General features: G+C 43.0%; 1 protein-coding gene across 1 annotated transcript; it reads right to left on the bottom strand.

The window, feature by feature from the left end:
• Positions 1-3,892: 3,892 nt before the first annotated feature.
• On the bottom strand, positions 3,893-16,979 carry CALM2 (calmodulin 2). Its single transcript, XM_066546529.1, has 6 exons — positions 16,853-16,979; positions 12,585-12,615; positions 7,429-7,572; positions 7,245-7,351; positions 6,242-6,377; positions 3,893-4,806 (listed from the first exon to the last, which is right to left on the bottom strand). The coding sequence occupies exons 1-6, from the start codon at positions 16,853-16,855 to the stop codon at positions 4,778-4,780; spliced, it is 450 nt and encodes a 149-aa protein (XP_066402626.1). The 5' UTR covers positions 16,856-16,979; the 3' UTR covers positions 3,893-4,777.
• Positions 16,980-27,654: the final 10,675 nt, after the last annotated feature.

The raw sequence follows: 27,654 nt of genomic DNA on the forward strand, positions 1-27,654 counted from the left end.
AATTATTCTTCTAAGGAGCAGGTAGAAGGGAATCAACCATTTCAATATGCTATTTTACATCATCCAAAGGTGATACTAGGACATCAGACTTGCCCTTAGAGGATACTGGACTACTAAGGTCCTCATGGCTACTCTAGTAATTTCTGTATTTTCTTCACAAACTTAGTGTAAGTCCTAAAACCCCTTCTTTTTTAGTGTATACACAGCTATCAACAACTGAAAACTTCAAAAACAGAGTAAATAGATAACCTGACAAGCCATCTATTCTTGTAGGAGAGAACTTTTTTTCCAAAGCCAGAAACTGGAGCAGATATAAGCTAGTTCTCCTCATTCCAATCACAAATATGTACTAAATTCTAAAGGGAGTTATAAATAGAAAAGAGAACTCTCAAATTCTCTGTCATCTCTTTCTCTGTCCCAAAGACAATTCCACCTCCTTTCCAAGGTTCTGTGAAGCATAGGTATAAAATGTAGTACACAAATTTCAGAATTGTCCCTTTTGGTTAAGATGACATTTTTTTTCTTTATACTCACATTGCATCTCCAGAATATCAATATACATTGCCATCTCAAATACCTACTATTCTCGTTGGTAAAAAAAGATTACTTTTCAAGACTCAATTTTACAGGAGTTTTGCAGAGCTGAATGTTTTAAACTGAGAAATCTGATTTAAAAAACTGAGTTAAACTCCCTTAATTGTCTATTACAGCATGAAGACTTCCATAGAAAAGCAATTTTTAAGAGCAGCATTTGAAGGAGAAATCTTCAAGTGTCTCTAGTATTTCCCACCCACCACCACTGGAAATGGCCAGCAAGGAGTTTATGGAAACTCCCCTTAGTTACTCAACAGTTAGCAAACCAGTTTTTCTCTTAACTGGACTGAGTCCAATAGACACAGTATATAGTCCCAGAAGTGACATACACAAATGCAGGAAAGCAGTAAATTTATTACTCGTGGTGCCCAGGTTGTTGGTGAACAATTTCTGAGAGCGGCCCACTCTGCCAGAGCAGCACACAGCTGCCTTAGCCCTGAGAGGCCAGAACACCCAGGGTGCATTGCCTGCAGCAGGGCCAGCAGCTGCACTCCTGCATTACCTGCTTGTCTACCTTCTAAGCTATAGTATCACCCAAATAATAAGACTGATCTTATTAGCAGGCCCTTAATCCTCACTAACCTTCTCCTTTAGCCATTAGCTATCAATAATTTATTAAATGTTATCCTGACAGGCTGCAAATTGACCAGCTACTACTATTACTCATCCAGCCATGCACTTCCCCCATCAAAACTCCACAGTCACAAGTGATTACGAGCAACTTTTTCAGGATGGCTCACCTACAACCCTGAGGTAGTGTCTTACTCCTGCCTGGTGATTCCTAACGCTACTAGGGAGTGTTAGAGACTGACTCTAAAACTTACCAGGCTGTGGCATGCAACTGTGGATCCTCTTTTCATTGGAAGGGTCCCCAGATGAAGGTAGGGTTGGACACAACAGTAAGCCTAGGAAGCTAGCAGGAGCACTTGTGGGAATCATTTAGCTTGGCACAAATCTCTTGAGATCACCTAGCCCAACTCCCTGCTCAAAGCAGGAGCTGCTGAAGACATTTGCCCAGCACGGCATCAGCTGGGTTTTGAATCTGCACAGATTCCACATCTGTGTTTTACCACTTCCTGTAAAATAAGTGTTTTGTCCTGTTCAGAGAGTATTTTCAAATCTATGCCCATCTCCCCTTGCCGGTGGTGCAACTAAGATTAATCTGGCTGTCTTCATTCCCTCCTTTCAGGGATCAGTAGAATATCCCCCTAGGCCTACACAGGGAGAAGTCTTCGGGCCCAAGATCTCCCACCTCGATGTCCAGCTTGGACCAAAACACCACCAGCTGTTTTACTGCACTGTTGTGCCACAAATGCTTTTGTTTTAGCTGGAACAGAACATGAGAACCTCCACACTATTTGACAGGATGATGGATTGTCACTTGTAAAGCTATCAGAAGCTGAACTTGAAATGTCAGAGTGTTCCTACACAAACATCCAGAAAACTGCCTAGTGACCAAAGGCCTGTTTCACAATTGCAAAAGCACCTGCAAGCACACCTCAGCCAAAAGGTTCGTGACCCATGCCATTAGCTTCTACCACACTTGACTTACTGTCAGAAAACATTCTTCCATTAGCAGAAAGTACTGAAATCTACCACTCCCATCCTGCAGTTAAAGAATTAAGTAAACAGGGCAGTAAGACTTCAGTTACTGACCTAGAAATCAGGCATTTCATTTACATAACAGCAACATGGACACTCACCCTAAACAAAACCAGAAGCTTTGATTCCTGACACTAGAATACTCCAAGCAGGGAACAGCTAAAATGACTGTAAATAAAAGTGGCCTTCTCACACATTCATCTTGACAAAGGCCATTCTCTTGGCTAAGGCAGTCTTTCATCATCCTTGTGGGTCCCCCTTCTAATTGTGATATTCCATTGGAGATCTTCCCCTTTTCACCTTAGATGTTTCCACGTGCATGCTGAGCTGTAGCAGAAGACTGAATGCATTGTGATTCCCAACCTACTGAAAATCAAGGCACCAGACTGGCTAAACCAAAAATTCTTGTCAGATCCCCGTTTGCATTACTTACCTATAAAAATGGGACATCCAATACTCCAGTAACTCAGAATCTCAAGTGGTTGTTCTGATGCTTCTGGAAAACTCCCCTCAACCTGTGCAATCCTAAGGATGTCTTGCCCCAAGCTCTTAGAAGCACAGGATGAAGACTGGGTAGGAAGTGTCAGTTTGATCACTTATTTTCTAGAAGGCAAACCCTAACTGCCAGGAAATTTAGACTGCATAAGCTTCCTGAATCAGACTGCCAGCACACAAACAGCAGTTCTAAGGAATTCCGATGCTGACTATCAAACCACTTTTGACAAGCCTTCTCTGAAAGCCAATAGAGCTGTTCATAGTCCTCAGAGAGCAGAGCTTTAAGATCAGTGACCATAAACACTTGATTAAGTGCTCCTGAATTTGGATTGAACAGCTGTCCTAATTTTAGATGCTCACTGCATTTATAAATACATCAAAGATGACTGGAACAGTTTTAAAACATTAGGTAACTGCTCAGCTGGGAGCACTGAGTGGTACCCAGAGGCAGGGGCCAATGCTTTGTTTAAAGGCCAGCAGAATCCCCAGACAAGATAACCATACTGCACATGTACAGTCAAGGCAGTTGTTGCCAGGAGAGTAGAGAAGCAAGGGGCACGAGCAGCCTCTGGCATTCTTTTGAGTTCTTGGATTCATCCTTGGTAGAAACCAGGTTTGTCTTCCACTTTAAAAAAAATTAAACCTTGACAGAAAACTAGTGCTAGAAGCACAGTCATGCTCAATAACAAATGAGGAAGAGAATGTTTTCCTTCTGTACTTTGAGCTGACTGCATTCTGAATGGCAACTCAGACATGGCAGTTTCAGAAAAGCCCAAGTGTGAGACTAAGTTACCCCAATGTAGCAACTGATAGGGAATAAACTCCAAAATAATTAAAAGAAAGCAAACAGGTTTAGTTGTCCGAACAAGGAATTTTAATTTTAGGTCAACTATTGAACTAGGTCAACATCCAGTTCACAATGTCTACAGATAGTGGGCATAGCCAGTCACTACGGTAAGTTTATTGAAGCACCAAGCTCCACACAAGACTGTAAAATACATTTTAAACTACTAGTAAGAAAGCTTCTTCAAGTCAACAATACTATTAAGGGCCAGAGTTTAAGGACTAAGTTTTCACCTTCCAAGCTATTTTAAGACAGCCAATCCATTGCATAAGCAAACCAAACTGCTACATACTGAAACACAGAGCAGCAACTGCATTGAACAATTCCTGTAAATAATTCAAGGATACATTGAAACAGTATGGGTAAATTGTAATTTTTTATTGGAAAACAAATATACAACTTGGAATGGATTTGAGGCAAATCGTGCCATAAGCAGATTTTTTTGAAAATAAGTGGCTAAACAAAGTTTAAAAAGCATAGTAACAAGAGGAGAAAATGTTTTCTGGCACAGGACCAGCAGTACAAAAAAACCTTGTGTACGAGTACCTGGATAAATCACCCGTTTTGCATTAGTGCAACTTAAGTTTCATATTGTTGACTGTCAATCGTCTACAACGTTAAGACTCCACATTTCAACAACATGTTACAGGTATGGCCACAAACAAGTTACTGTGAAGTAAGCTAGGAGAATGACTTTTACAGTGCATTAGCCATATGATATATGCTATTCACATCATTTTATCCTGCAGTTAAGCTGCAAGAGTCCTTATCCTCCCATCACAGAAAGGGGTAAAAACTCCTATAGGAAAAACTCCTATGTACTCGAGAACTAGAACCAGTATGTTGCTTTAACTAAGGATCAGCTAATGCACGGTAAACCCTGGCTTACTTTATGTAACTTGTCACACTAGTCATACCTAAGTTTCCTAGAGAAAGCTACTTTTTAATAGACAATCCAGATGTTCCCTCAGTTAACCAACTTCATCTAACTTTAGATGTGCAGAAGGGCTTAAATATCCAGAGTAAGCCACATGCAACATTTGTTACTTAGATCAATTTTCCAAAAATCAGAACAATGACAGTAAGATAAAGGAGAAAAACATGGAGGAATGGCCTTCTAATTACTATACATGCATAATCTTTTGACAGTAAGGGAAAAACCTTTTACAGATAAGTTACAAACAGAGAAAAGGCAAATAAACAATTTTGTACAAGAAATTTAACACATTCTGTACAACGTCTTCACTTCGCTGTCATCATTTGTACAAACTCTGTAAAAGGAAAGAGTTGCATAGGTTATTTGAAGGAAAAAAATCTGAATTGCAAGATCTGAGAAGTGGCCTTACTAGTGCTGAACATTATTTCAAAACTGCATTTTCAGTTACATTCAAAAAAGCATCTTCAAGACAGTCCTCTTTCCCAGTAATCACACCTAAACTCCTCCTATTTTTAATGGCAAAAGGCCTTTATTTTTCCATAAAAGTTGGTCCCTCAGTGAACTGGAGAACAGCCTTACTTCCAAGATAAAACATTACAGGGTCCTACACCCACTGGACTTACAGATGGGGACAAGAGACCCAAGAATGACTAAAAAATCCCTACAAATCACACTGAAGTGACAATCAACTAAGTAACTGTACAGGCAAACTTTGTGTTGGTTTGAACTTTTATTTTCCAGAGCGGAATAGTTAAGCCTTACTATTTTATTTTGCCTGGCTGGCTTTAACCAACTGATTCAATGCTTAGTCATAAACCATTTCAAGTTAGAACCCACAAAATAGGATTCTACATTCATCTTGCTGACACATAGTTTCAGGTACAATAATGACAGGAAACCCAGAACCTAAAAGTTTGGAGTTAACTGGTTGCTCAAGTTTTGAAAGAGCAACTGGAAACAACAGGGACACAGACACTCTCCAGTGCCAGTCTCTGAACAGCCTACTCAAACAGTGATGAAGCAGCCTTGTACATAAAAATTACTTTTCACTTACAGATGTCTGTGTACCCTTAGGCCACAATGAAAAAGGCCTCAAAGGGAAGGCATACCTATACCTCAGAAACAGTACAGTATTATCTGAAAGTACCCTAGATATTTTCTGTAACATATTCAAAAAGTCAAAAACAAGCTTAGTGTGTCTCAGCTGCAAACAACTGTCTAAAGGAACTCCTGCTTTCATGACTTCATTTACAGTTCAATGTCAGGAAGAAATAGAAAGAAATTACTGTTGTAGCTGATTTACATGAAATAAATGTATTTAAAGTATCTTCTGAAGGTCTTGGAATTTCTGCATGTTTTAGAGGCTTCCCCTTTTGATCAGCAAGTAATTTTAAAAGCATTGATGACAAATGAGTGACATCCTACAGTCAGGTCAACATGCATTAGTTAACAGAACAGTACATGAACATCTCTTGATAACTTGCTTATTCTAATGGTCATTAGACATCATTAGATTTACAAAGTCAATTCTTACCCTGTACAACCAAATAGCCCTTTTTTGCCTTTGGCACAAAGGCAGCAATAACACTTAAACTCATTGAGAGGTACACAATGTACATACTAATTGAAGATTAGCTTAAAGGAACACTGTGTGTTCAGATGAACTTGTCTGAACACTGCCCTATTTAAACTTGGTGTGGCTAACAGCACCCGCACAAGAACAAGCATGACAAGTGCTACACAAAAAGAATCAATTAACAACTCCTTACCTTCATAGTTTACTTGACCATCACCATCAATGTCTGCTTCCCTAATCATTTCATCAACTTCTTCATCTGTTAGCTTCTCCCCCAGATTTGTCATCACATGACGGAGTTCTGCAGCACTAATGTAACCATTACCATCCTGGGAGGAGAAAAAGCAACACTGGAATAGACTCGCCTCAGGCCTAATGACTTAACTATAACTTAAGAACATTGCAGAGCAAATTGAGCATTAAGTAGTTAACACAGCCTTAACCACCAGCATTTGCACAAGGTACATGAGAGCTGTAAGCATATCTCCAGCGTTGTCCAATGTCTTTGGGCATTGTAATATTATCTTATAGCCTTTGACTGTCCTATTCTGACATTTTTAAACCATGAACAATGCAATCAGCACCTTTTGCAACTTCTTAGGTGATGGATGCCTATTAAATCACGTGACTGTGGTTCAAGTGGTGATTTCTTAGAACAGAAGCTACTTATCTGATTTGCCTATTTCATGGGAGGCCAGCATAAAGCCACAAGGACTTGAGAGATGACTTGTACATATCCCAGTATAGTTGGGACACTGAATATTGAAGTGCTGGTGTACACTAACTCAACTGATGTGTTCCTCCCCAAACCCCAAGGCACTTCACATCATGTTTTCAGCTCCAAGGTGCATCTTAAGTAAGCTGAGTAACTTTAGATTCTTTTAGCATTTTATGTAGTCTTTGCTAAATAAAAGACTTACAACATTAACATTTTAAATACTTGAAACAATTTCCTGCCAGTCATCTGGAAGTATTTCAGTATCACAGCAAGCAGTACTTTAAATTGTGTCACTTATTACTATCCTGACAACTCATCTGACTTTCCCATACTACCAGAGTAGACTGAGCTTTAGGGTGACTGGCCAGCCTAGAGGCTCTGTGACAGGACTGCAGATACCCCTCAGGCCTGTGAGAAAGCACATTACAAGCAGACCAAGTTTTCTTAACAGAAATATTCCAGGTAGACGTTACAGTACCTTGTCAAAGACACGGAACGCTTCTCTAATTTCTTCTTCACTATCTGTATCTTTCATTTTTCTTGCCATCATTGTCAGAAACTCTGGAAAGTCAATTGTGCCATTGCCTGAAAGATTGAAAAATCTTTGTTAGAAAAACATGGTTTAGGCACTTTATTAAATTACTTATCAGTAAAGTTCTTACCATCAGCATCTACTTCATTGATCATATCCTGTAGCTCTGCTTCTGTAGGGTTCTGACCAAGTGATCTCATCACTGTCCCCAACTCCTTTGTAGTTATAGTACCATCACCATCCTTGTCAAATAGTGAAAAAGCTTCTTTGAATTCTGTACCAAAAAAAAAGTTAATCCCTTAAGCTTTGAAATGTTAACAATCAAAAAATTCACTGCTACTGATTGCTGCAAGTTACAAAATTTTATTTCAATCTTTAAGAAAATTTTGGTATACTGCTCAGCCTGCTATAATTGCAATGGCAATATGGCAACATCAGCATCTGAAAACACACCCATCAGTCTACTGATGAACCACATGTTGACCTAAATTAGGATGGAAGGTCATCCATTTCCAAAAGCCTCAGATGTTTGTTACTGTCTATCTTGAATAAGGGTTCCTAATATGGAGCTGAAATAGCTGTATGCAACTACAATGATCCACATCCCTGGTAGGAATTGCATCTCAAAATAAAACAATATGGAATTGCTATGAGAAAATTGAAAATGGTACTTTAAAGGTACATATGCTGCAGCTTAACAGCACTTTTATTACTAATAGAGGAGATGAGTCAACGGAAAAAGGTATTATCAGACCAAACTACACCCAAGTTTCTCAATATAAGCCACTTCCGCTGGACACAGATGTCTGAACATTGTATGCTACCACAATTGTTCCAGGAGGAAAGCCACTGGAGTCTTCATTCTGAAAAGCTGCTCACAAAACTGCTCCAGCCCTACTGTATCCTGAAACAGCCTTCACAGAAATGTTTCTGACTAATTCTAAGACTCCTTTGCCGTGTTTCAACACTACCTCTTAACCCCCTACAATGGCTGTACTGTAGCCAGGAACACTAATACAAGCATAACATGTTTAATTGTCCAGTCCAAAAATGGAGTTGGTTTTAATCCATGCCATCTGTCTTTGGCCACAGACCTTAAACTAGCTCACTGGACTGTGGAAGCTCACACACACATGACAGTTAAGCATGAGCATCTTGTCTATTCCCTTGCAGACTTCAGTCCCCTTCACAGCTTTTGAGCCACCTGAGAGATCATGGCTCTGGACAACCTGTCAGCTCAAGGGTACTCCTGCATCAGAAGTATTTCCAATCATTGTTTTTTTCAATATTTCCATGCAGCCAGCTTTCCAGATGGTGGGTTTCCCAGACCAGAATTAGTCATAGTAAAAGTTGTGTTCTCACATGACCTCAATGAAGCCTTTACTTCATACTCTGAAACTCTTGAGGTGAGTACAAGCTAGCAAGTATTAAAAATTCAACTATAAAGATAGGTTTTTATAGTTCATGAATGCAGCTACAATACCAGAGTTCCACAGTCAAACCCCACAGAGGGGAAAAAACCCACTACTCTTCTACATTAAGTCTGCAGTGTCCCAACAGCCAACCCCCCCCCGCCCCCGTTTAGCCCATGAGAATCAGAGCAAGGCTACCACAGGACCAGTAGAAACAGTTTCAAGACAATATGTAAAAGTCACAAAGCAGAAACAAGTAGATACAACCTATACCTGCAATTCCTTCCAAAGGGTCTTGGGGGGCTAGTTTCAGTTATCTTGGAGGCAACAAACAGATTTCTTAGGGCTAAGCTCCTATACCAGGGAAGAAATGCTTTTGGTTCAATCCTAGTAGAGACATTCACAGTCTATCAGGGAAGAACCTCAAAAGGGGAAAGCTGCATCCTCATGAAGAGTCAAGTGCTTGAGAGTTATTCAAAACGTTCACCTGTTAACCACTTCATCCTTCATGTGAAAGCCAACCATCACTAACCTAAAGCACACTTCACAGTACTTCACTGACTCTGCTTAGAAAGGGCAACACTTCATTCATATACAAAACTCAAAGACTTGCTTCCTGTAAAATGGGCATTTTAGTGGTGTATTCTCAACACTTGGAAGGAACCATTCCAAGGACAACTCTATCCTTCTTTTACTCAAAGTTGCAATAGGTTAAGAAGCAACCGGCTATAAATCATCAAGAAAATAAAGCAAGTTGAAGATTAGCAGCATATTCCTGCTTGAAATGCTGAATCAAGTTAAGAATACCATTAAAGTACCTCTCTAACCACTTCCAGGAACCACCTCCAGTAATTAGAACAAAGGAGTGACAACATACACAGATGCAGTTAGACTAGAACAAGAACAACCTGGCATAGCTTTGGAGGATTTGCAGCCATGGCTAGTGAAGGATAATGAAATACTGAAGTTTAGTGAGCAACTCAATTCTGGCATCCTGCAACATAAGGTTATAAAACAGATACCATGCACACTTAAACACCTTGATTCCATACAGCATGTAAAGCAAATCCTCTTTATTCCACACCAAACTGCAAATGAAAACTCTCTGCTAAGGCTACAAGGTTTCAGCCTTTCCACCATCCTTCTGAAAGCATCCTGCATCCCGACAAAAAGACTGCTTCCAGGCCCCATGAAAGACATGCTGATCCAACAATGTGAACTCTAAGAACCTAGCTCAGAATGTTCTTTTAACCAACCATAAGTTCTGAGGCATCTGTGCACCACATCACCTTTCCAAATGAAGTGGCAGCCTTTGGTGACCTAATATGTTCAGTGAACCAGGACTGCCATATCCACTGCTCCACAGTTTAGCCAGCTATGTCTGGAACTTTCATAGGAGAATGTCAATTGTTCTCTTCACAGCTACCAGGACCTTAACGTTTAAACATGGCTACTTCTACAAATTTTCAATCTCTGTTGTGGCCAAATCCCCAACAGAGAACCACAGCACACTAAAGAAACAAGACAGTGAACACCATACACAGGCCTGCTTGCACACAGAGCCCATTTAGAACTCTGGAGTCCAGGGAAGGATAGCTCACTTGACCAGTTGGCTTTGGGACAAAAGCATCTTCAGGCTGCTCTGCCATCTGACCACCCAGGTAGTCCTGACCCCATTACCTTTGTAACACAACACTTACCCAAAGGGAGAGCCACTTGACTTAGCAACTTCAATTCTTACTGAATGAAACTGCAGCCACTATTACCATTCTGTAGCTAATTGGCTTTCAGTATCAGTCTCTCACATAAACAAAATCTGGAAAGGTTTTCATCCCTACCTACAATGACAAGAAGCTTCAGTCTGATACGATCAGCATGTTCCACAGGACATGCCATCTGGAACCTTTAACAACTGCACTGTGATGCTTCACAGCAGAGGGGGAAGGATTTAAGTCCTGGGGAAGTGGCTGCTTTAAGTACTCTGGTTTTCTGTTTTAGGAATGGCAATGTAAACGTCACCTCTGCCTTGCCCTACCATTTCCTCTGTCTGCCTTCAAACCAAACACTATGGATCCCCAGGGAAGCTCAGAGTGGTGGTGCCTCAAGTTCTTGTAGCCAGTCTCTGTAAAACATTTAAACTGCACCTCTAAGAGTCTTCCCATGCAAAACCACTGGCCTCCAACAGCAAAACTAAGCAGATGCAACCTTTCCTAGGCAGTACTGAGAATAATTCCTTCACACACCACCAGTGGGCTTATATCTTCACAACTGAGGTTCGTGGTTTACTTGCAAATACATTTGCTTAACAAAACATCACAGCTGCCCAGCAAGTGGCAGGCCTTTTTACACTGGCTACTAAGATATACTTGTAATCCTTCCATGCAGTTGAGAGCCTCTATTCCTGTATGACAGGCTCATCAATATTTACTTTTGCCTCAGAGGAGTACATGATCATTACTGAATACCTAAAGTTTACACTAATCCCAAGGTAGTGTTAATAAACTTCCTGATTATATTCCATAATTAGCTACATCAACTAATAAAGCTTTGACAATTAACAACTGGAACAATGAACCATTATTGGAAAGACAGCAGTGACAACTGATAAAGCCTGCTCTAACTAAACTGATCACAAAACCCTTATGCTATGTAGGCCAGTTTCCAAAAAAAAAAAAAAAAACCAAACTGAAGTTGAACTAAATTTGGCTTGTGCTTACTTGTAAGACACTACCATGGCAACAAGTAAATAGACTAAGGACTTTCGACAAAACCATAATTAGTCTCCTTTGAGTAAAACAAGCCTCTAAAGACTAAAAGCTACAGAAGAATGTTCTTAACACTTCAGATTTGGCAATTATGGCAAAAACAAACCAGCTCATAACAACACTTCTGTTTAATACAGTGTCTTCAAGAGCTACACCGTAACTAAACAGTAGTATCTCAGAGGCTGTTCTTTGTATGCTTGACCTGGCACTACTAGCTCAGCAGAACCCTAACATCCTCTAAAGCAATTTCACGTGACAGTTATGCACACAAGACTCTCCAGTATTAACACTATACACTTGTCAGATCAAAATCATGACATTCTTGAACATCTGTGGCAAAGCTGAATTCTGTATTACCAGCTTTGAGTCCCATCTATTACTGACAATCAGTCTACTGAGAGCAATGAGACAGGTAAGTTTGTGCAGCCTGCATGGGTAGGACCTAATAACCTAATTAATAACATAATAACCTAAGCTGTTGCCATTAGTAAACGGCTGCCAGGGCACATAACCTGCTTCTAGGGGGCCAATACCAAGATATAACAGATGCATATTTATTTAAGCATTTCAGAGTAAGTGCCAGACCATCAGAACAGCACACACACAACACTTGTGTCCAAGTACACAATACAGTTCCAAATATGGAATATCAAGAGTTGTCATCATGAAGCCAGTCTCTGCTGTCATCAACAAGAGCCACTCAAACATCTCTGCTGACAGGAGACAGCAAAGTAAATTATTTTTGCCTTCTGTTAAAAAAGCACTGCAGATTCCAAGCCTTCACCAGATCTGTTGTCATCCCCTGTGCCCCACTCCCCCTTTCAGTCTGCACTTGGGACATTTTGTAGTCATGAGAGAATAATTACCAGTCTACAAGCCAGAAAAGCTGTGAGGATTGTTTAACTATATTAACTACACAACTAGAATTCATTATATCCACGGTGCTTTTACAATAGATAAGCTTTTAAAAATTAGGTGACAAATTAAAACATTCCACCATAATACTTTAGTATCTAAGAAAGCTAAATATCTTGTGTAACACAGACTGCCACTGGATTAGGAGATGTGCCAGGTCAAGTAGGAGTAGCAACACAACACAAAAACCTCACCTGCAATCTGCTCTTCTGTCAGTTGATCAGCCTGCAATAAAAGAGAATATGATTATAGCTGGAGCAAAAGTTCAAGGCAAAATAAGACAGACTTGTAGAGGCCTCTGAGTATGGTAGTTGCTCTTCAGAACTGATTTGTAGCATCCTAGAATAGTTCTAATAAAGCTCAAAAGTCATCAGGATTGCTTGCTAAGAAAGAACTGGCAGCCTTTTGTCCTCTCCAGACCCTGCAATATCCCATACACTCGAGTAGTAGATTACCATGTGTATCAATCAATCAATAATCCGAGCAGTGCTAGCAAGCTCAAGGCACGCAGGTCCCTTTAAAACCACAGACTGGTTTTAAAAACTCATTTACACAGCACACTACTAGCTTCAGCTTCAACATAAAACACTTTAGGTCTCAGTAATGCAACAGTAACCTCCAAATTTAAGGCAGACTAGCTAAATCAGAAAAACATACTCTTCACTAGAATTAAATCATCCCGTGATTTACACGAAACTTTGTGTCCAAGACCTGGCTGTGAAAGACAAGACACCAGCTCCAGTCCAAATGCATCATTTCAGTGGCATACAGCCTGTCTACGCTTTTTTCAGCCCATTGACTCGGCCAGCATAAGGTAACATGGACAACAGAGAAAGGTTCTGCAGTCTAAGACAATTTCTGCGTCAGCTGGGTAAGCTCCCGTGTACACCTCATTCTTCTCTCTCACCAGTTTTGAATTCATTAGATTTGATAGCAATGAAAGCATCAATCTTTCAGGCCAAACCCAAAATGAACTTTGCTCTTGAAAGAACACCAGTTTGAGGATTGTAGAAATACTCTCCCTAGGTGCTCAAATCAGCTGATTCTTCAAATTCTGGATAGCTTGAGTGGAGTTGCAGCAACAAGGTAACACACCTCCTCCTAAAGGAAACTTCCTGAACCCTTTACTGAAGCATAAAAACCACTAAAATACAGAAAAGACATATTCACTGCTGAAGTACACCACTGTTTTTTCAGCTTCTTTCCTGATGTGACCATTTAAGCAGCAACTTTTTTATTACTGCAATATTGACTGAAAAATTTTCTGTCATAACTATGCCCACCAAAGTCTCACTCCACATTAGCATCTGTCAGGGAAAGACTTAGAAAAATGTGTTTACAATACCTGTCAATTTTTACTTTGCCAATTTCAATTACATTTTTATTCTGCATGGGAACATTTACGTTCCCAGCTGCTGGTTATTCTTCCTGTAACAGAAGCGAAGGTGGCTGCTTGAGCAGTTGTACAAACGCTGAACTTTTTACAAAACCCTCTGTGCACACAGTACAGCAACAGCCCAAGATAAAGGCCACACATGGGTTGGGGCTCATCTGCTTTAAGAATGAAGACCAGGCTGCTGAGGAACTCCTAGAGCAGCAGACAATGGGTATTGGCAGCCACAGATTCGTCTCTGCTGCAGGAAGTATGCCCATGCAGATTCCACTTTTTGTTAAAAAAGACTGGCATGGCAGCAGTACTGCTGAGAACAATTCAAAACTAAGCTTTGGGATGGAAGTACTCTGCTGGTCCCTTCACAGAAGCCTAACAGATTTTTACCTGTCTGCAGACTATCATTAACATAGACTCATACCTTTGCATGCCATTTACATTTTAATTGTTTAAGTGAAGAGAATGTGATACATTTCCCTAAGATATTTATATCCACAGAAAACTGTAGATCAGATTTAAGCAGTAAGAACCTAGTTTATTTATTTAGGTCAATACTTGCGGGTTACCAAGTTGAGTCACATACTGTTTTATATAAACAATTTTATATGGAGACATGACATAGCAGTATGTAACTTGTTATGCATTCCCAAACTCTTCCTTCTTTAGAAATATAAACTCTTCCAGCAATTTAAGACATCTAACCACGAATTTGGATGAGCTCTGACAATACCTGTAAGAGGTGCAGTGTTTGAGAAGAGCACAAAGCTTATTAGAAGGCACAGGTATGAAGCAGTTGAAAGATAAGCGGGGAGGTGGGGCAAGGTTGAACAAACACCATCTGTACTCTGCAGTGCTGGGCTCTGCAGGCACTGCTGCGCAACAGCGGCAAAAGGCGGAGCCAGCGAGCCTGCCAGCTCCCAGCCTCCCGTGCCACCCAGGTGGAGGGCTAGCAGCCTGGAACCACCATGCCTGCCGCTTACAGGCCACCGTGCCTTCCTGGAGGGGCCTCCCGGAGTTCTCGGCAAGGGTGCAGCACACGCGTGACAGCGCGCACGCCTGCCCCGTGCAAGGCAGCCCGTTAAACGCCGGCTGTCAGGTGCCCGTGCTGAAGGTCTGACATGCCCTTACTGCGGCCGGGAGCCACCCGAAACCCTCATCTGATGCCATCGCAGCTTTGACGCGGCTTTCTGCGATTCACGTTGCAGCACTTGAATTTTCATTGCGATAGCTCCCATCCCCCCAGCCCCAGGCTTGCGGAGGGCCTGACAAAGGAGCCAGAGCTCCCAGGAAAGCAGGGGAGCTGCCCTGCCGTGTGCGCGGCCGGTTCTGTGGCACACGCAGCCTCTAGAGGTAGAGCTCCATTAGAGCCGCTATGGCTGCGGTGCAGTCACCAGGCTGGGAGCTCCTTCCTGCACAGGGCAGCCCAGTGCAGAGCTACAGCAAAGGGCAGCGCAGGTGACACCGCTTCCCCCCGAGACTGGCTCTCGGCGTGCTTCGCAGGCATCACATCTGAAGGGACAATTCTGTTCTGTTCTAACTAAAGAACGACAACCGCACTAGACTATATAGACTAAAATCGGGTTTATGGTAGGTTAGCTTGTTTTGGGAGCAAATCATTCTGTCTTATCTCGTATGGGCAACGCTGGACAGTCACAGGTTGAGCCAGTCTGGTCTGTCGGGATGAACTATAACCACATTCAAAGTGTCACTGTGCCTCCTGGACACACCCATTTTTACACAGACCTTGCTTGAAGATACTCCATTTTTGGTTCTGCACAGATGATGACTAAATGCAGTAAGTCTTTTGTTACTACATTCATTGCCCTTTTTCCCCCCTGCTTTATGCATGGTTTGCTGTTTAAGTTCACAATTCAAGCTAAAGAATAAATTCAGGCTTCTATTCACCAAATTTCTTTGCCCGGAGACAGCATTTCAAAAACCCCCAAATTTTAAGTAGCCATCGTTCACATTAAACGTGATGAGCTGACAGTCATTTGATTCCTCAGAAGAATATAATGAATGAAAAGACAATTCCACTCTACTGCATCTTCTCTTAATGCAGAGATAGCACTAAGTGGTCAGTGGTGCTGCTTTAGCAACAGAATTGCTCCTTTTAGTACGTTTCTCAGCATCCACTTGTTTTAATTTTAAAAAACCAACAAACGTTAAACTCGCATCCTTTAGACTGAATTTGAAACTATTCTCCGATTTTACAAAATGCGTTCTATTTCGAAGTGGATTACAATTCGCTAGTAATATTAAAAACGCAGTCCTCCGCAATGACCAAAACGGGAAGCAAAATTTCTTAAAAAAAAAAAAAAAAAAAAAAAAAAAAAAGAACACAAATAGTTTCTTATCCAACAGAGCCACCAACAGCATGGCGCTACCACGGAATCGACAGGGGCTCCAACGCGAACTGACAACAGGTCTAGCGAGGAGGGCGATGGTGCAGTGAGGCACAGCCTGCCCCTCATCATCATGCTGCTCAGAAGCTGCTGGGCTCCGCAGTGCATTATTATGACCAGGCGCAGCACACCTCGCTAGCGAGCCGGACAGCTTAGGCTGCCTCATTCAGCCGCACACGCCGAGAGCAGGGAGGGAGGAAGCGATAAGAAAGCAGAGCTGGTGCCATCGTGGCAAGCTCCTTTCCCCCCTCCTCCCAAGCCTGCGGGTCCCCTCCCAGGAGGGACCGCTATCCGCCGCTCCCCCCGGCAACGCCCGGCGCCGCCTCACGGCGCTCCCGCCGACCCAGGGGCCGTTTGGATTTGAATCCACACCAACGCCCCAGGGCGGGAAAGGGACCCGGGCGGGACCCGCCGCCACCACCACTTCCTCCCACGCAAACGGCGCCTCCGAGCGGGACCCTCCGCCCCAGCCTGAGCCCGCCGGCCACGGCGAGGGTCAGCTTCATCCCTCCCCACACCCTTCTGCCCGCGACCTCGCCCCACAGCAGCCAACCCCCCCCTCCCCCCCGCCCCCCATCCGCACCGAACTCAGCCGCCCCCATCCCTCCGCACCGCACCGCAGCAGCGCCCACCGAACCCCGCGGCTGCCCCGTGCCCAGGGACTCACCATGGTGGCCCGGCCTGGCTGCGGGGTGCGGTGGGAGCTGAGGGCTGCACGGGGCGCACGCTGCGCGACCTTCCCGTTGCACGGCTCGCCTCACACTGAGTCCTGCCCGCCCGCCGGCGGCGCCTCATAAACCGCCTCACCGCCCGGATCGCTCCGCGCCGCTCCCTCCCCCTCCCCTTCCCCCGACAGTGAAGTGGATTGCGAAACGAGTCCCGGCTCTGCGCGCTCTCCTCGCAGGGCGCCCCGCACCCCGAGTGGCGCTCCTTCTGCCCCACAGCCCCGGCGCAGGAAGGAGCGAGGTGCGGGAAACTGGGGGAAGCAGCGCTTGTGAAACGGCGCGGGGAAGGGGGGCACCGAGAGAAGGGGGGCGGGGACCGGGGCTAGGGACTATTTCTCTGGGCGGAAGAGGATTTTAGGAAAAAATGCCGAGGAGTGTGGGGACTCCGTAAGGAGGGCGCTGATTGGTGGGTTCGTACCTGCAATGCGTCACTCGGACATGCACACTCTGGGCTGGGAAGGCGGGTACCCCTCCCCCCGCCCGCAGTGCGTGAGGGCCGGAGCGGCCCCGCAGCCCCGCGGAGCCGCCGCTGCTGCCGCGCCGTGCCCGGGCCCCGGCCCAGGGCGGCAGCCGGGTCCCCCGGAGCGCCTTTGCTACAGCGTTTCGAGCCACTGTCTCCGTGCTGTGCTCCGGAAAGCCTCACCCACACAGAGTTACCAAATGAGACTCGCTCTGTATCCAGCACAGTCCAGAAAAATTCCCACCTCGCGCTGCAAGCTAGGGATGCTTCAGCTCTTGGTAGCGTCGTTGAAAAGAATTGAAAAGAATAGATTTCACAGAATCAATTAGGTTGGGAACGATCGCTGAGCTCATCGAGTCCAAGCCGTGACCGACCACCGCCGTGTAACTAGACCGTGCACCGAGTGCCACATCCAGGCTTTCCTTAAACACCTCCAGGGACGGTGACTCCACCATCACCTCCCTGGGCGGCCCATTCCAATGTCTAATCTCCCTTTCTCCGAAGAAACTCTTCCGCGTGTCCAACCTAAACCCCCCCAATTCGACATTTTCCCTTTTCCTCCCCCATTTCCCCTGCTAGGAATCGCATATGCCCTGGTCCCGTGCCTAAGCACAGGTGGCCAGCAATTCTGAGCTAAAATCTGGAGTCTTGTAAAGGTTTTCTGTAAGATGCATTCGGACAAATGGCTCCAAGTGCAATTTTCAAACTTGCACATGTATTTTCAAAGATAATTCAACAGAGAGCTGCAATATTGGCTGAGTCCAGTGACAGCAGATCTACCTGTCCTCTGTAGAATCCACAACACTCATTTTTGGGACCATAAATATATTATTAAACTTCGGGGGCCTGAGTTAAAGTTTTCTGACCCAAGTTTGAACAAAAATCACAATACTAATCACATGAAAAATTACTAATCAATGAAAAATTACCTACTTCCACATTTATTGAAATAATTATTTAGTTGATATTTACACAGTATGTCAACAAATAGTTTTTATACCTATCAGTACACAAACTAGAGCAATGGCTCTCACGAAAGAGGTTTTACTCATCTCAGTTCTTCGCGGTCTTTTGTTTATAGGCCACAGAAATAGGATGTGCTTGGGATGGGACTGGCATGAATGAACTCAAAACAAAAATTCTGTGAGATTTTCCCCCTGAACATTAATTCAAATTCTCAGGACTGCTTTCTTTTCAGGATCTTGTATCCACTGAATTCAGAAACAAAGTAGAGGGGAAAAAACTAGAAGAAGGCCTAGTTTCTTAAAATAATCAAGGACCCCTTTATTAAGTACAGTGCCTCTCATCCTCACTTTGTGTTCATAGGCAATACATAAAACACCACCATAAAAGCTTGCCTTCAGCCTTGAAATCCATCTGCAGTTACTGTTTTGTGATGCACTGGTTTGTTAGGCTTCCTTTCCCTTTACCTTTATTTATAGTCCACAAATCAAGCATATCTGAACTATTGTCTTTTCCAACTCTGCTAACATTTTTGCAATGTGTAATGTGTACCTACATTAATAAAATACTTCCAAGAGCAGGCAATGACTGCCAAGGTTATTGTTACCCATGCTTCCTCCAACTGCTGCCACAGGAAGAAGGAGCAAATCCCTGCCTGTGGTCTGGCTATGCTGGATGCAGACAGCTGAGCTTCAGCTGAATTTTACTCCTCCCTGATGCCCCCTTTGGTTCAATTTTAAGGATTGCTCAGACATTCCCAACTTCTTTACACTTCTAGAGGCGAGAATCTGTGCAGAAAAGTTCTTGACCAAAAAATTCATCACCTGCTCTAGATTTGGGATAAAAGTGGCATAGCAGCTCAGGGTGCATTCCTGTCACACCCTCAAATCTGGAGCAGAGCAGAGCAGAGTGCTGGTGCAATTTGTGGAGCAAAACCATTTCCTGTAGAGACCTTAGCTTGGGTCCTGGCAACAGAATGCCCACAGGTGCATGGTGCTGGGCCTGATGTGCCAAGACCTCTCCTTGGCATCTGTCTTTTATCCTCACATTACCTCAGAGAGGCAAAACATTGCAATACCTAGGTTGCTCAGTTGCCCAGGCTCAAGGAATCTGTTGAGATGTTGTAAATCTGCATTTCTGTGAAACTGGTCCTGATGAATTTGATGAGAAATATGTGGAAGGCCTGTATTGAGATAGCAAATTCTGACTGAGTCCTGTTCCTGGAGTTTATCACTGGCCATTACAAGCATGGAGGCTCTGGGAAACATGAGGGCCACAGCATGAATGAGTTGAAGGCTCATTAATTATGGCCTAAAGGTCTGCTGAGGAGCAGGCACTTGAATGCAAGGGTCCCAGAGAACCCAACCACCATACTAAATGTTTTTGTGTATGTCCCCCTTAAAGGATTTGGTATCTGTAATTTATATTAAATTATTCATAGTCTTTTTAGTTTACATTTAGTTTTCTCTAAAGAAGTGGTCATTCAGAAGAAGTGGTCATTCAGAGCATCCTCCCTCTGCTGTGTGTTTCTCAGGCCCCCTGGTTCCTTGATCTCTCTCTCTCTCCCTCTCTTCCATTTCTCTGTTCTTATGTGTCTCCTTTTTTCCATCTGCATTTTCCTACAGCAGCACCCATTTCCTGTGGGTTTCATCACCACCCCCACCCTGCTTCCATCTGTTGAAGAGATCAGCCACGAAGTTAAGTTGCAATTACACTACCCGTGAAATTACACCAACACTTCCAGTGGCATTACTAAGCATTAAAGAGAACACCCTGGCAAAATTAATGCCAGAGGGGGGAATTTGCCCCTTGCACAAATGGGTTGCTGGCAACCTCAGGTAGGTAAACCAGCAATCCTCAGGTATGTTGGGGTAGCCAGAGAGACAGAGTTGCTTTTCAGCAGCCTAACTGACACTCTGCAGCCTGCATGTGCCACGAGAGGCAGGGAAATACATCAAATGACTGGCCCCAGCTGCAGGCTGTGACTCTGGAACCTCTGACAGAGCAATAATGGGAAATGATGGTGATTTCTCTGTTGCAATGGTCAGGTATAGTTCTACCAGCTTGGTCTTTTTAACATGATAATTTCTCTCTCTGCTATGTAATTTAATATATTTGTCAATGTTTGTGATCTGTGCTTTTTTTCTTCCCCTCAACACAGAAATACAGTTTTATAGAAGTCCAGTTTAAGGATTAGGGCAGCAAATTAGAAAAGCAATTTGAGTTCCAAGGTTAGATGAGCTGTATATGCTAGCAATTTTCACAGTTACTCTTTGAGGTATATTTAATATTGTGTAAATGCAATTTATTCTATTGCTTTAATAATACTTTAGTGGATCATTTGGACTGATGTATACAGAATGCTGTGCCATGGTACAAAAATGCTATAGCTGCTTCCTCAAGATTATTGTAATAGCTTGAACAACCTAATTAGAAATTAACTGCAAATTTTATAAGTGAATTTCTGAGATAAGAAGAAAACAGTTCTCTATTTATCATAAGTACTAACACTTAGCATTTCACTGCTGCATACAGAAGGAAAATTGCTCATGGCTGTTTTCCCATAATGAGTCTGATTTTTTCCAACTTTTTCTGTAACAGAACCTGCCCCCCTGAGAAAGGCCTTTATCCTCCATTCCAGCTTTATGGGCATAAAACTAAGGTGGAAATCAATATTTATCCACCCAGATGTATTTGGATGGCCCATTCAGCCCTCAGCAAGGAAAAGCTTAGTTATCTACAAAATTTTAAGGTGCTAAATGAGACATCTCAGCTTCTGGTATTCTGAGAGCATCTCTTGATGAAACAACCCAGAATGCTGAGAACTGGCTACCCTCACCTCACCTGGATGGCAGCAGTGGATAGAAACAACCAGAGGCTTATGGACTGTGTTGGATGGAAGACACCTCCTCAAATACAAACATGGTTGTGGGAATAACTGCACTTTCTCCTTGCATGTTGAAAGCCTTGTCCTGTCCTTTGTGCCTGGTCCCTAGAGCACTCACACTGCACAGTGCCCAAAATCATGGGGATAGCATTTCTCCCCCCAGGGAGTATGGACAGGTCATTCCTCCACACTTCATTTTCTGTGGCAAGTGCACAGACAAGAGCAGTACCTGGCAGAAGGGACTGCATTACCTGCTTTCAGAATATACCTATGGCTGTGTCAATGCTGAAGATGGCCCAGGAATATCCCAACCAACTTTTAGGTAATTCAGATAGGAATACCAGGGCAGCTCTAGCAGTGTGGTGCCCTCCATGGAGCACCAGACCCACTGGAGAAGCCAGGCAGGTTTGCAGCCAGCAGATACAGAGATCTGTTGTTGGGATTGCACTGCTCCCCTCATCGAGGCTAGGTGTTGTAAAGCTGATTCAGGTGACCTAAAACTGACTCTTTCACTATATTGTGACCACTCACCAACACAAAACAAGACAAGAGAGTCCAAAAGGGCAGATAGGTGTACTCGCTCACATAAAACTGGGAGGTCGGAGGAAGAGACAATATCTAATAATAGGCTCTAGACTAGTGTTGAGAGTAAAAAGCCAGTGGGACTCACAATCTTTTTCTTTTTTTTCTTAGTTTCAAAGAGATAAACAACTGCTTCTATTTTATGAGGATTTCTGATGGAACATTGTCCATAAACCTGCAGTATTTTCTGTGCTCCTATGAGAATAACCTAGCTCTAGGTCTTCATCTCACCAGTGTATCATTCTGGAAGATGAGAATGCTGCCTGGGCAGAGGCAGTAAGAGATCCCATTTCTTAACTGTGTTCTTGAAGTACAAGAATAGATGGTCCTCACTATCTAACTCTGAGCAAGATCTTACTTTTTCTGTGTTTCACTTTCTAAAATACCTTAATAGGAGGGAAAGCATAAACCCCATATTTACTCCGAGATAACAGAAATCCCACAGTCATCATCTTTAGTACAGTTCTGTTTTCCCAGGAGTGGAAATAATACTGTAACACTTACAAGAGGCAGCATAAAGTCCAGGAAATTGCAGAATGTATTCCAATATTTTCAGATTCAGCAAAGGCTTCTTTTCCTTTCCTTTGATGAGCTGTAAGAGGACGCCATCCGGAGTCAGCAGCTCTCCCACCCATGGGGCAGAAGCCTTTCTCTGTGAGAAGCACCACCCAGTTATTATCATCACAGCTTGACAAGATGCATCCAAGCAACTGTTTAAACTTCCCCTCATGTGAAGATCTAGGAAGACAGTGGTCAAGGAAGTACTTGGTAATTCTCCATTTTGACAGGAAGAAATAAGAGGAAAAATAGGCTTTTCTGGATCTGAAGACTCTTAGTTTTGGTGGCTTTCTACATGGAAGGTTTTCATCCTAACGTATTTTTTCTTTATTAACAAACAAAAAGGACAGAATCATAGGTAACTATTAAAAAATTCCCGGGGGAGGCAAAGCACTGCTTATAATAGAGTTATTGCTGCAGCCTTAATTAGGGCATGGTGCCAAATACCTCTGTGATGAAAAACAAATCGATGTAATGATGCTTTCCCATTACCTTTTTTTTGGAGTAATTAAATGTCACAAAATATTTTCCATACTTCCTACTGGGGACCAGGGCATATGGAACTGATTTACAGCAGAAGTCAAAAGGATTTTCTTTAAAACCAGTGCAGGCAAACAGACTGCTGGAACTGAAAGTTAAAATATATCTTAATTTTCACCACAGCAAAGGTGAAGCACTTATTGACTGTAAAATTTGAAATACAGTGTAGAATCTGACTAGATTAACTTAGTATATCTACTTCCCTTTTTCACCCAAACATACATTGTTTCACTTAAGCTGAAACTGCTCTGGAAATTCAAACCCTGTCATTAAGTCTTGTGCTCTAAGATCCTGCATGTTTAAAGAGATTTATGTCCACACACACTGACAGCTGAAGAATCCACCTCTGTTAAATTCAGTAGGCTTTTCACTGGCTTTCTTTCAGCAGGTCACATCCTGAGCATCTTACTCACTTTTTCCTCTGTTTCCACTCAGGCATGCTTTCAGAGGGGTTTATCCAACACAAGGGCTGATTAAATACTGAGGAAACAGTTCAGAATTTGTCTGCTTTTATAAATAATGATTCACAGGTTTGATTTAGCTACAGATGAGCCTGAGCCACAAAAAAAAAAAAATTGCATCTGGATCCTAACTGTGTCAGCTCCCATGGCAGAGATTTTTTTTTCCCAGCCAAAGCTTGGCCTGAAAGTTCATGCAGAAAGACAAACTGTGAATCAGAGGCCTGCACCAGTGCCCCGGGTGAAGTGCGTACCAAGATAGCCTGCAGCCACATGCCAGCTTGCCATTGACCTTTTATCTGCATAAATAGTCCTGACCTTTGGGCTGCTCAAATTAGTGCAAGCTGCTCAAGCAGGCAATATCACAGCCCTCCGCTGCTCAGGCTGCATCTCTCTGCCTCTTGCCTCTCGCACCATCTCCTTCGCTGGGCAGGGAAGGCAGGTGGGGACATGGGACAGCTTTCTTACCTCTGGGGACATCCTCTGCCTCAAAGGAAATCCACCACTGGCTGGCTGGGACCGTCCCAAAGCCTCATCACATCAACTCCATGACACAGAGAAGACCACGTTAAGGAGCTGACAATCCGCCTTTGGATTGAAACTTTTCTATATGGTGCAATAAACCTGCTTCTTGCTGTGCCTCTCATTATCTTCCATTACATAAAAGAAGTCCTAAGAGTTTTAAAATCAAAACAGATGAGTTGTTAACAAAATAGTTATTCTTTTGCTCAGCCTCAAAGTGAGTTGTTTGTCTTAAAAAGAAAAGGTAGATGACTAAATCACTGTAATCTACTTTTTATTCACTGGACTGTGTGCTGTATAGGGTTTAATGCCCATTATTTTCTCCGTAGACCAGAGCTAGCATGGTCTCTCATGTAAATAAACATTTAGTCCTATTTCAAAATGCATCACTTGTGTCCCTGAAACCACAGCAGTTTTAGTTATTTTTGGAAACAGGTATTTGCACAGTTTTACAAGCACATTTTTTCCAATTGTTTAGAAGAGGTCCTTCAGTTGTTTAATGACAATATTGACTAGGCCTGAGGGGAAGAAAACACGAGTGGGGTATTTTTAAGGATATAAAGCAGGAAAAAAAAATAAACATTTTCAAGGTTCTCCAAGATGCCGACTGCACAGACAGTGCATTTCAAAGGGATGTTACTATCCCTGAAATTCTTTCCAAAGCTCTTTTTATCTGATTTTCTTTACCCAGAGCTTTTTTCTTTTTGTTTGTTTCAGTCATGGCCTACCAGATCCCAAGTGTATTTTTCCACATCATGTACATTATCTGCATGATGCTTTAAAAATTCAATTGACTCTTACTATACATCCTGGAGACATATTTAATTGTACCAAGGAAAACTGCCAGGCAGGTAGTGAGACAGCTAATAAATAGTCACTGATCCCCATGTTTTTAAAACTAGATTTGAGGGAGCCATCCTGCAAGTGAGAGTGGGAGCTGCCTGCTGAGGCACGTGCCTGCTGCCTTTGGCAGATGTGTTGGAAGGGAACTCATTGTTCTGCTGCATCACGTCCTTCAGCTCTGCAGTAAAGTCTAACCCACAGCTGTCTGGGGGAGCTGAATTTCACCCCACATTTCAGGAACATCTGCTTGCTGCAAGGGCTGCACCATCACTCATATGGTCAGCCACCTAAAAATCAAGTGTCTCTTTCCCAGAAGGATGGAAAAATACCACAAGTTCTGAGAATGAGTTGCGAGGGTGCAAAACCTGCAGGTGCATCTTTGTGCTGTGGAATTGGAGGGGTGCAAGAGAGGGTAAGGGCTTCTTGCTCCTATTTCCGTGAGCAGCTCCACAGAAACAAGACCTTGTGACTCTCATTTGCAGCAAATTACAAATTACAGCATCTTCCTCTTTAGTCACACCTGAGAAAGGGCATTTATGTTTCACCAGAGAAGCAGATGAAGGGAGGGCTGGGGGGTCTGATCTGCATCCCTCTTCTCCAGAGCCATGGAGCCCCTTATGCACAAGCCGTGCTACAGCTACAGAGAGGAAAAAATGTGGGCTACCCTTGCTGAAACATTGGCAGCACATCACTGTTTACAACTGGAATTTTTGCTGCGGGCTTTTACCAATGACAACTTAGGACAGGAATAGGAAACTTCACATGATGATGAGGTCAACTTTTTTTTGCTTGTCCAGTGCCCCTAGACGAACACAAAGCTGCTGAAGTTAAGATTTATGATTGCTTGCAAAAAATTGAGCTTGAGCCACGATTTTTAGCTTTTGTGTTATCTTTTATAGCACTTCCAGCAGCATACTCATTTGAAACTTTTAAAAGCAATTTGAGTTGCTTTCATTTGATCCTCATTTCTGCTCCCCCACTCAATTATCTGTGCCTGTCCAGGAGCAATCTTAAGTTGACCCATTCTCAAGTAAAAGAGAGGGCACTGTGTGTGTTTGCAAAGCATGTTTAACTTGTGTCTTTCATCTGTGATTAATATTAGATCTATTGAACTACATAAATAAGTAATTCACCTACAGACCTGACAAACCAACAGTAATTTCTTCCCCTCAGAGTTTACAGCTTGCAGGTATCTTTTTTAATGGTTTCGTTTCCTTTTGTGTACTTGGAGATAAAGCCAGTGAGCTAGACAATCATGTGCAGAAGAGGGAAGGCTTCTTGGCTGTTGTTCTCTGCCCCCATCCCACTGTACTCAACATACATAAACATGCATAAAAAACATAGAGTGAGAATAAAATAACCACTTTGCATGTCACTCCTGCTGTCGTGGTTTGTGCATGAGAAGTAGACTCCAGCTTGGCCTTCTGGTTTGGATAACGGCCCTGTAAAATAATTTCTACCAAGAGACTAGAGGTCTGGTTTTGTTCTCATGCAAATGAAATTAGTGGAATTATATAAGCAAAAAATCAGGGGCAAATGAGAGGAAACTTTTATTTGCTCTTTTGTGTTTTTGTGGAGTTGGGCTTCCTACACAGAAGGCAATGCTCTCAGAAAAGATGGAAAGTGTGTCAACAGGCACCTGGCCTTGGGAGGACCACAGCACTTCAGCCTTGCAAGCTGTGTGAGGCACACACACAGCTGGCTGTCAGAGGGTGCCTTGAAAGAAAATAAACTCCCCAGACCAGGAGGCCCCTTGGAGCTAAGTAAGAGAAAACACTAAGTGCAGGGAGTCTAGATGAAATCCCATCCCCTCTCCACCTTGTCCAGGGGCCTATATCAAAGCTGTAGGAAAGGATGTCCTTCTAGCCAGGAATCCTTTCCTATAAATAATTGTGTAGGACCTCTCTTTGGAAGCAACGATGGGAGGCTTTTCCTCAGAATCCACCCCAGCACCACTTCAGGCTGTGTGCTGTGCTGGTACTGGGCTAAAGCTCTTTATCTGTGGGAATTCTCCTCCCTCCACCATTAGCTGCATATGTAAAACCCTGCATAAGCCATTGTAGTCTCTGGGATCTGGGGGTGGAGAGTGGAATGGAAGAAATCTTGTAGCAGAATATATTTAGCTTCCATCTCTTCCAGGATGCTCCTTCACACCTCCCAGTTAAGTGCATCCAGCCCTGTACTGAGCCATGAAATGCAGAAGAACCAGCAGAGCTTTCTCCCTCATTGAAGGGGCTCAGATTTATACTTTAATAAAGCAGCCTCAGTATATAAAACATAAAAGGGACCCCCCAGTTATTAGAAAAAAAGACATTTTATACACAGTTCATGGTAGAGAACCTAGGTTGGTTCCTAATGCTATTCAGCCATACTGAAAAAAAAACTTTCATGTCTGTTCAGAACTTAAAAGTGGGATGAAGACTATTGGCTAAAAGGGCAGAAATCCCATTAACCAAGCTGCCTTTTGCCTGCAATGTTTGGTCTTTGGTGTTTGTCACTTACCAATGCTGCAGAACTTATTACTTGTCCATAAGGAGTGCTGCTGAAGGCAGGGAGTAACCAGGTCATGGTTATCTGCTGTGACCAAAACCCCGAGAGTTTGAAATGGACGTTATTCATCGCAGCCACTGTGACTGAGGCCATTTCATATGGAAACAATTAAGAGGCAAAAAGCATATCATAACAAAGGAATGAGAAGAAAGATCAGGAAATACAAGCAGATTGGATCATTCTCTAAAAATGGATACAGTATTTACTGTTCGCAAATATAATAAATCTAAGACTTGAATTATCACAAGACAGCAGACAGGACTCTGAATTGCAGATTTTTTAATGCAGTCTAAGAGGAAACAGTTGAGATTAATGGTGAATGTAGAATTTAGGTCTAGAATAGAATAAAATGTAACTTATTTCATATGTGTGCAGAATGGA

Source organism: Molothrus aeneus, chromosome 3, assembly GCF_037042795.1.
Source record: "Molothrus aeneus isolate 106 chromosome 3, BPBGC_Maene_1.0, whole genome shotgun sequence".
Lineage (NCBI taxonomy): Eukaryota > Metazoa > Chordata > Aves > Passeriformes > Icteridae > Molothrus > Molothrus aeneus.

Bases quoted from the DNA above. Each gene is read 5' to 3' on its own strand.
- CALM2 (XM_066546529.1), bottom strand. The intron at 7,352-7,428 runs GTAAGAACTTTA...TCAATCTTTCAG, and splicing joins CAATGAAGTAGATGCTGATG to GCAATGGCACAATTGACTTT. The intron at 4,807-6,241 runs GTAAGGAGTTGT...TTCCTTTTACAG, and splicing joins TGGTCAAGTAAACTATGAAG to AGTTTGTACAAATGATGACA.